This window comes from Mus pahari, chromosome 9 (assembly GCF_900095145.1).
Source record: "Mus pahari chromosome 9, PAHARI_EIJ_v1.1, whole genome shotgun sequence".
NCBI classification, from domain to species: Eukaryota; Metazoa; Chordata; class Mammalia; order Rodentia; family Muridae; genus Mus; species Mus pahari.
Genome location: NC_034598.1, coordinates 66,370,366 through 66,381,057, shown reverse-complemented (window position 1 = coordinate 66,381,057; position 10,692 = coordinate 66,370,366). Strand labels below are relative to the sequence as shown.

At 35.1% G+C, this 10,692-nt stretch overlaps 1 protein-coding gene across 1 annotated transcript in view; it reads right to left on the bottom strand.

Annotated features, from left to right (window-relative positions):
- Nav3 (neuron navigator 3) overlaps positions 1-10,692 on the bottom strand; it is a 319,139-nt gene that overhangs the window by 43,986 nt on the left and 264,461 nt on the right. Inside the window, exon 24 of the mRNA XM_029542029.1 lies at positions 4,283-4,394. Within this exon, the coding sequence (XP_029397889.1) occupies positions 4,283-4,394 (112 nt within the window). The remainder of the gene's footprint in view (positions 1-4,282; positions 4,395-10,692) is intronic.

The window sequence follows — 10,692 nt, the reverse complement described above, 5'->3', positions numbered from 1 at the left end:
AAAAAAAAAAAAAAAAAAAAAAAAAAAAAAAAAAAAAAAAAAAAAAAAAGAGTTTCAGAGAGAGTATTTCCTTCTTATCACTTGAAGAACCAGGGAGAAGTTGCATGGTTTGCACAACTGACTACTTTACCAAGCAACCTCAGCTGTCAATAAAAGACAAATGATATACTTGTATTCACAGAATGGAATGTTGTTTCAAAATTTTAGAAATATAAATCCATTTTTACAGTTTTAAAGGTGTAACATTTTAATATTTTTTAACACTTCTGGATGAATTTAGACATAACTTACCACCCACTCCACACTCCCAAGCAAAGAAATCCCTCTATTTGAATTCCAGCAGATTCATTAAGCTACCTGTTGCCTAAGATAAAAGGAGTCCTTCCAGAAAGTTTCACTTCAGTGACTTGTGCTGTACTAAGCAAAGGATTAAGCCTTTTTAAATCCCTTCTGGGCCTATTTATGACATGAAGATTTAGAACATAAGCTGCTTTATTATAGCTCCGAGATAAGCCTTAAATATGCAGCAATTTTCCATGCAGCATATAAATCAACTCCCTGACAAGAAAAGTTGCTGAATCCTTAACAGAAGTAGCACAAGAAAATGAGTCTGCCCATCAGAATAACTATACTCCCTTATGTACTTTTTGTAAATTTAAGTTCAACTATATATGATTTTGTTATTATTTTCTGTAAACTTCGAAAAAGCCTCCTGTACCTGTAGGCCATCACCACAGTCACAACAATGAGTGAAAGACTTTCTAAAATAATTCTAGAAAGAAAGATGCATACTGTTTAAAGGACGGACATAAATATGAATACTATTTTCAGAACATTTTCCAGTTTAGGGGACTAGGTGGCTGGCTTTGGCTAAATCCTACAGTTTTCCAAAACGTTTTAATTTTTTTTAACAAATAGGTGAGAATATCAGAAGCAAGCAGGTTGCAATAAGAAATTCAAGATTGGAAAATTTTCAATATGGAAAGCACAAGTCAACACAAAACCAACACAAAAAGCCAACAGCAACAACAACAAAATAGGTCTGAAACTAAATTACTAATCACTGAGTATTTGGTATTTGTTGAGTGAGTCAAGCTGGTAAAAAGAGATTGTGTCACATCCAATAGTGTGCACTTCTCTCAGTAGACAATGGGACCCTGGTTAGTAAATGTTTTTATACAACATCTCCGGCTTTAATTTATTTAACTTTATTTTTATATTTATCGGTGTGATGGTATCAGATCCTTTGGAATTGGAGTTAAAGACAGTTGTGACCTGCCATGTGGGTGCTAGGAAATGAACCTGGGTCCTCTGGTTGAGCAGCCAGGGATTTTAACACACTGAGCCATTTCTCCAGTCCCCCCCCCCCCCACACACACACCTATGGCTTTGATTTAAAAAAGAAGAAAAAAATATGGTGTAGAGTACTGGTCCTCCACCTATGGGTCATGACCCTCAAAGACCATCAAGGGAAGAAAAAGAAACAGATGTTTTATGTTTTACATTACAACTCACTAAAGTTATGAAGAAACAAAGAAAATAATTGTATGGATGGGTCTCCACAACGTGAGGAATTAGATGTTAGATGGGCACTCTCAGATTGGTCTATATCCCTAGTCCAAAACATAGGAAGAAATGTAAAGCCCGTGTAAGTGTCTGCAGTAGCTTTTCAGGGGAATGATGGTAGATGGTGGTGGGTCAGAGAAAAGTGAATGCTGAAGACCTAATGAAGGCATGTAGCCAATCAGAAGAGTAGTCTCATGATTGATGTGTCTGGGTGTAACAAGAAGGTGGGAATACTATTTCAGAGACAAAGGATGCTCAGATGGAGGAAATGTGAGTGGAAACATGGCAAGTTGAACTTCTGGTGCCAAAGAGAAATTCAAAGATATCTTAATGGACTGCTCCTTTGGCATCAAGAGGTGAGCTTGATTTCAAGGAATATTAGACAGTTCTTAGTAAAAGCAGTAATTGTAGCTGGAACAGTAGCTAAGTTCATATAAAGATCATAAAGTTCAGAACCATAATGGAGGAGAATTTTAGGATACTAATGATTAAAAATGGATACAGAAGAATGAATGGACATTTAACAACAGTGACAATAGATGTTAAATATAATTTAGAAAGATTAGAAATATCAGAATAACTCAGGAAATGATCACAAATAACTCAGTTGTCATATGGGACTGCATGCATGCTATTTCCCAGCTTCTATACAACAAAGGAAGCAACCAGGCAAAGTAAAGACTCAGCTTATAGAATGGGAAGACATCTATTCCAACTATACATCTAACAGGAAACAAACATGGAAAATGTACACAGGACTTGAAAAACTAAAGGCCGGGTCTGAGAGATGACTGGGTTGTTAAGACCGCTGACTGCTCTTTCAGAGGACCGCAGAGTTGATTTCCAGACCCCATGTGACTCTTTGTTACCCTTTGTAACTCCTGTTCTACAAAATCCAATGCCCTCCCAGTGCATCCAGGCAAAACATTCATATAACTAAAGAACAATATGGAAATTTAAAATATAAAATACCAAAACAAGAGTCACTTAATCAATAAGCAGACTAATGAACTGGACAGTTTTGTTAAAAAAAAATAAAGCAAAAATAGTCAATACATACTTGATAAAGAATGTTCAATATCTTTAGGCATCAGGAAGTGCAAATTAAAATGATTTGAGATTCCACCTGACTCTGGTCAGAAAAATATCATGATTATCATCAACAAATGCAAGGGTAAAAGTAAGATGTAATTAGTCCATAGAACTACTATAGTTACCATGGAAACGAGTATGGAAGCTTCTTACAGAAACCAGTAGAACTATAATGTAACCCAGCAACACCACACCTAGGTATATATTTGAATGATTATAAATCACCATACCATAGAGACATTTGCACACCCATGTTTAGGTGGCACTATCCTGATAAGCAATCTAGATTAGATATTCACCAACAGGTAGTAGGTCAAGACGTTCTCGAACAGAGTTTTGTTTAGTTGTAAAGAAAACCAAATTCATTGCATGTGTAGAAAAATGAATGGAATTGGAGATCATTGTGCCAAGAGAAATGACCCAAGCTCAAAAGACAAATACCATGTGTTCTTTCATGCAAAATGTCAATTTAAGTTTATCTGTGTATGTAGGGCTCACATGAAAGCAGAGGGTGATTGTGAGAGGCGATAGGAGGGCTAATATGAAGTTGTGAGGAGAAGAAGAGAGTGACAGAACATATGGCTCATGAAAGCAGAAGATGGAACAATTTCCAGGAATATAGGGGATCAGAAAGAGGAGGGGAAGAGTGACAGAAGTAAACAGCATGCGAGGGAGAAAAGAATGAAATATAATATTGAGTCATGATGATTAAAAATATGGTCCCTAAGCAAGAATGTATGACAGCATGAATATCAGCAAAAAATTAACATTTCAAGTACGAGGATTTGGACATCAATAGTAGAATCTTGTCAATACAAGAACTTAAATAGTTTATGAGTTGAGTATCATATAAGTCATTATTGGTTCTAGATAGAATAATTTTGATATAAAGGTGGGGATGAGGTTTCATTCAGTGGGCAGAAAGATGATTTGTAACTGAAGAGGCTGAAAGAGTGCAAAAGAGTTTTCTAGAAATGAGAAGACAGATGATAAGACATCCGGGAGAGAACAGGATTTTACACTGAAGGAAGAACATATGTACTTTATTCTGATACCTGCTGATAAGTCAGGACATATATAAATGTAGAACACTTGTAGAGCAAACAGGACTTAAAAGCAATAAGCTCTTCTTCCATAGTATATCAGGACATGGGGATGGGAGCAAAGAATCAAGACATGATAATGATAACCTTTCATCTGACTCCTGGTTACTTTAAAACTTCTGGCCACCTTTTCACTGACCCCGTGGATAAGACCTTGCTCCCACTGAATGCTGCATCTTGATTAGCAGATTCCTTGTTAGGCTTGATTTGCTGGAAGTCAGCTATGCGCATATTTACCAACTCTTTCCATCTACTAGATTCAACCTGCTAGGTCAAGTAGAAAACAATTTGTATGACTAGATACAAGCTCATAATTTAAAAATCAGTTGCTAATGAAAGCTAATGGTCACAAAGTTTGCCATTCTGAAAAAAAAAAAAAATTCTACATACTATAAAAGGCAGTTCTGCCGAGCATGTGAAACTTTACTGTAACTAATGCATAAATCCAATGCTTATTATATAGGATATAATGCTTATTAAATGGGATAATAATGTTTATTATATGGGATATGGCACAATACCTTTGGGAGGGTGGTCTGGGCCATTCAGTGCTCCCTGAATGGCTGCTTGGGCAGCAGAGTTCTGGGCCTTCAGCATTTCAATGGTTTCCCGCAGTTCTATAAGCTCAGATTCCTGTGGAATGAGCAGAGTTTGGAAGTTTAACATCTAGAGTAAACAAAATGACTTTTCTTATAGGTTTTTTTTTGTTGTTGTTGTTGTTTTTGTCAAATGCATTTGATATCATGTAGCCCTAAACTCCTGAAGGAGTTGTACACTTGGCTGATTTTGTCAAAGTGTATCTAAATTTTTGTTAGTTTAAGAAGGAATTTTAAGAATCCTATCCTATAATAGAAATTTCAATAGTCCATAATACTTAAAAAGGGAAAGCACATAGCTGATCCCTTCAAAGCAATGTAAGATGAATTATCACTTATTTTTGCATTAGCAATGCTAACGTTGGATACTTAACATCAGTATTTCAACATTGTACTTTTTTGTATATTTCACTGTCTTAGATACCCCAATTTTTGATTTTGACTGAAATGCCTTGTACCATGAAAAATTGATTATCTGTATTGAAGTGTAAAGTGTTGCTCTTGTTCTACACTCAGTTCTTTGAACTGCCACCTTGATATGTTTATATGGCATACTAATTCACCTTAGCATCCTGATATTTTTTCATGTATCAGTGAACAGAAACATATGTAATGAAAAGCCCTTAGATGTTACATAATAAAGAATGTTAGTGTACTTTCTCAGTGTCTCCAAGAATAATGGGGGAAAGCTAAATAATTTTTGTTCCATAAAATTTCATTGCTTTACACACTGGAATGTCTGGTAATCCTAAACTTAGGTAGATACTGCAATATCTGGAAATGACAGAGGATGTTATAATAAATACATTCTTGGTAACTCATGTTTGTTTACCATCTCTTTTTCTGAGAAAGAGTTTCTCTTTCTGCCAAGGCAACAATACAACAGCCCAGCTTCCCAAGTGATGAAATTACAGTCGTGAACATCATGCTCTATTTTATATGTCTATTTTCTTGACCATCTCATATATTCCTGATAGATACTGGTTAGATTTAAAAATAAACTCTTGAGTACTTTAAATAGTTAATAAATAAAAACTGCATAATGAAAACTAGAAGGAAATTATTAAATTCATACATGGATTTTCAAATCATTGTAAGTATTCACGTCTCATAAAGGGAACATCATATTGTAGACAATTTGTAACCTGGTTCATTGTAATTACTTAGTCTCCCCAACTTCATCATGTCCCTTGCCCAATTAACACAGGCAATTTTACTAAAACTTAATGTTTCCACTTGAAACCCCTGAGAGATAAAGTATTTACTTGAAATGGATTCACATAATTTAAAAAGTAATTTTATAACCAGTGCTTAGGTGAGTGTTAAATTTTAATTAAAGTCAGACTTTCATCCTTGGGCTTGGAATCAATGATGCTTATACTGCAGATTTTAAAAATCTGCTAAAATATTTGGCTCTGGCTTTACAGGAAGAAATGGAAATAAGTTCATATGCAAATATCTAATAATTGAGCTTAATTTTTAGCTGGCTGAGTTATTTAAGTGTCAAAGCTTTAATTTCTTCTAGAGAAGTACTTCTACTCTACAAACTTTTTTTTTTTTTTGACAGAATTTCTCTATCAAACCCTGACTGTCCTGGAACTATCTCTATAGATCAGGCTAGCCTTGAACTCAAAGAGATCCCTCTGCCTCTGCCTCTGCCTCCAAAATGCCAGGATTAAAGATGTGCACCACCATGTCCTATTTTGCTATAAATTTATACAGGTGATTAAGAGCAGGATATTCATAGAGTGTTGTATTTTACAATATTGCATTATGGCCAAATTCTACATGGATTGACCCAATCATTCAAATCTACACTCACTATTCATTACATCTACAAAATGGTATAAATGAAATCCACCCTTAGTTTGTCATTCATGCTACATCCATGACCTTCCTGAGAAGTTTATAGGACATTTACTTTTTGCTAAATATTAGTTCCCTTACAAGTCAAAGTGAAATATCCCTATGTTTGTGAACTTTTCCCAATCAGAAAAAATTAAAAGAGGCCCCTTGTAAACCATTTAATATAATAGCTTATGTAGTTGTTAAGAGATCATTCTTTTCTATTGATTTGCGATTCAGTAAATACTCCAGTGATTGTATGAAAAGTTTTGGCCTACACTCAATAGAAGTATGTCTTCTTTGAAGAACAAAACTTTAACTTTAGTATTCATGCCTTTAGTTGTATAATAGGCTGTTTTTTTTTTTTTTTTTAAACTAAGGAACAAGAGTTCTATATAAAAACATCAAAACCTTCAAAGCCTATTATAAATAGAAAGTCTCAGCATGGCTAAGTAAATGGAAATATTTTCTTTGGGCATCAAGGAAGTCAAGGTTCCCTTTCTTTCTTCCTCAGTAATAGAACAGAAATGAACATAAAACATTTTACGTATTTGACTAAGATATAGAAATTTCCCAATATTCTAGTCTTTATTGTTTTGTGTCATTGGAGTTGGCTATTAAAAATATTGTCAAGCTATGTTTTTTCTAAGATATCTGTAATGCATTGAAATTGCAATGTTGCTTTCAAAGAGATATATCCTCTTTTATTTGTCTAATATATCCATCCATCCATCCATCCATCCATCCACCTACCTACCTACCCACCTACCTCTCTATTTATTTAGCTGCTTCATGGTGATAAGTTTGGGTAAGGACTATGGTCAATAATGAATTCCAAAGGTAGTCATCTACAAATCATAAAATAATCCGAAATAGCTTCAGATAGTCTGTATTTTGTTATGGTTAACAGAAAATACTTAAGTCTAGGAGGTCATTGTTAAGACTTGATGAAAATATTCTGAAAATGTTTATGCCATGGAGGTAACTGTTCGGTTTGCCATGCAACATAGTCATTCAGACTTTCTTTTCTCTCTTCAGACATATAAGAGAACGCAGTTCTACACAACTGCACAAAGATTCTTAAGAATTAAGGTATCATATCTTATTTTACTGTTCCTGCCCAATTCCTGTAATGGATTCCAGAAATGAAGACCTGACTCCTGTAGATGGTGTAAGAGTCTACTTTATTTTTTCGAGACAGGGTTTCTCTGTATATCTCTGGCTGTCCTGGAACTCACTTTGTAGACCAGGCTGGCCTCGAACTCAGAAATCCGCCTGCCTCTGCCCCCCGAGTGCTGGGATTAAAGGCGTGCGCCACCATGCCTGGCCAAATGATTTCCATTTCTTTACATAGATTTTTACAATTATTTTGTTTGTTTGTTTAGGGTTTTTGTTTGTTTGTTTGTTTTGTTTTTTCGAGACAGAGTTTCTCTGTGTAGCCTTGGCTGTCCTAGACCAGGCTGGCCTCGAACTCAGAAATCCGCCTGCCTCTGCCCCCCGAGTGCTGGGATTAAAGGCGTGCGCCACCATGCCTGGCCAAATGATTTCCATTTCTTTACATAGATTTTTACAATTATTTTGTTTGTTTGTTTAGGGTTTTTGTTTGTTTGTTTGTTTTGTTTTTTCGAGACAGAGTTTCTCTGTGTAGCCTTGGCTGTCCTAGACCAGGCTGGCCTCGAACTCAGAAATCTGCCTGCCTCTGCCTCCCAAGTGCTAGGATTAAAGGCGTGCACCACCACGCCCGGCTAAGAGTCTACTTTTTGTGTGTTTTCTAGCTTGGTTTTCTAAGCCATCTTGATGAACTTCATATCTCTTTGGATGATTGCCATTACATTTTACATGCTAAACAAATCAAAAACTTATAGTGGAAATGCTTCAAAACAAAGCAATTGAGTATTTCCTCCATACAAGCCTTTTCGGTGTTCTTTCCCAACCCAATTTCCTAGCTCTATTTGATTCCTTTCAAAATTTCTCATTAGTAAAGTTCTATTAACCCTCCTACAAGCTTGACAACAAATCTTGTGAAACAACTGAGCCTTTCAGGAAGGTTCTTTAATGTGACACTAAATTTGTCTTTAATTCCTATCTATGCCACTCGGCCAATCTCACGCTGCTCCATTGTGGTTCCCTTGAGAACATTTCTCTCTCCCCAGCCTTCTGTGCATTTGCCTCAAAATCTTGCTATTACTTTTTCTTACTGAAAGGCCCTGCAGTGTTTACTGCATTTAAATTCAAATGAAAGAGCCTCACCAAATCTTTATGTTTTTAAAATTAAAGATTCATATTCATTTTACGCTGTGAAACTTTAAGAGTTATATTGTCGGGTTCTAGAGATACCTTTTTATAAACAGTTCTAGATGGAAAAATTCTGCGCATAAAATATGTAAAGACAAAGCAGACTCTATCTTTAGTTGTCTGAGTTGAGTTCAAATATTTGGCACTAAATATCCCCATTTCCAAGATTAAAATTCATGGTCATCTATGTCATTTACAGAGGTAACAATGGCTTTAGAGTTAGCATAGTTGTCAATACCTCAAACCCATCATTCTTAGAAGATAGTTCTCTATCTTTCAGTGACCTCTAACAAGACTAGTCTACCACACCTTAATACCTATGTTCTAATGATTTGATTTCAATGTCTACAAGCAACGAATTTGATGATCGTTGGAATTATTTTATTCCTTAACATTAGGGAATACTACAACAGCAAATTTGAATAAGATCTCACACTTCTATTAAGTTTCACATGCCCAAAACTAAGTATTTGCAGAAGTTTCTCCATCTTAATGATTGTATCACAGCCTTCCTTAGTTCATATTTTGTGAGAAAATAAAGCCTCTTACAATGCCTTGAATAACTCCTCCTATCGATACCTTGAGTGACACTTTTCATCAATGCTTGAGGGACATCTCCCACCAATGCTTGAGTGACACCTCCCATCATTCTTTTTGCTGCTTATGTTGCTTTGTTTTCATGAAATACTCCCTAGAATTTCCTTAGAATTAATCTTCTTTATCCTCCCTAAACTGAAGAGCTAAGATGGCCTGGTTTAAACCTGCTGAAAATACTTATGGCTTTGTAGGGCTACATCTCCAATGGAGCTATAGTTTTCTGCCTCCTGAGTTATTTTTATAAATATTTTCTGCTTTCTTGGCTAAAAGAAGATAAAAACAGTATTCTGGCAAAAACATTTGGCAAAAGAATTGGAGTTGTTTGACATCTGGAAAAAAGAAAATTTATTAGGCTACTCTTCACAGTAGTAATTTTGGTGAATCAATTGAAATAACAGTTCTACAAACTTTTAATACCATGTGATTTCTAAAAAGCACCTAATAAAGCTAGAACATGATTTGAATAATTGTTTAGTTTTTATATTTCTTAAGTATGTAACCAAGCACATGTATTAATCTTGGTTTTTGGTTCTTCATGTAGAAGCTTCAATTCTTATTTTTCCATGATCTCACTCTCAATATGCGTTTATTCAGTAGAGTTCAATACACTGCTGACTCATGTTTTACTTATATATTTATAAGTAAAATACCTTATTAAAATTATGTATTTACTTAAATGTAGGAGTACTCTGTCTACATGTACACCTACATGCCAGAAGAGGTTATCAGATCTCTTTGTAGATGGTCATGAGCCACCATGTAGTTGTTGGGGATCGAATTCAGTATCTCCAGAAGATCAGCCAGTGTTCTTAACTGCTGACCCATCTCACCTCCACCAGCCCACATGTATATGTATATGCATATAGTTAACATCATCTGTTACATATCAGAATTAAAATTCCAGGTAGAATATATGCATTAATAAGAAGATGCATATGCATGATGGCTATTAAAATCAATATGGATCTTATGTCTATATGAACATTTTTTCTATATGAATATTTCATATATGAAGAGTGAATATCTCAAAAAATACTATCTATAATCTAACATTCTAATGCATGAGGAACATCCATGTTCTTTCTGGAGTTTATATTCAAGCAGATACCTATATCTATAGATACAGTTAGGGATAGGCAAATAACCTATCTTTCTATCTTTTAATCCACATATTTTTCTTCTTAGAACTTCAATAAAAATTTAGTGAAAGACTAAATGGGCAAATGCACCTTGGAACTCTAGGGACTGAGATTAAAAATACAGTTCTTTCTTGAGGCTTTTGCTCAGGATTTTTGGATCACCAGAGAGCAATATACTCTTTTTATCTTAGTTCCCTGAAGAAATGTCTTTCTTGAAATATGATTAAATGTTTTGCCCTTAGCTTTTAGAAAAATGTCTAAGTGAACAATGTGTTTTGTCTTTTGCTACTCTGTGACCCCAATTTAAGAACCTTGCAATACATTTATCCTTAAATCCTGGGCCAAGACATTAGTCTCTTTAATCTAAATTACAGTCTTCTGGTCAGACAAAGAGAACAAAACCCACCAAGAAATGCCCCTTTGTCCCTCAGCTTCCTTAAAAACTGGTTCAGTTTAGGG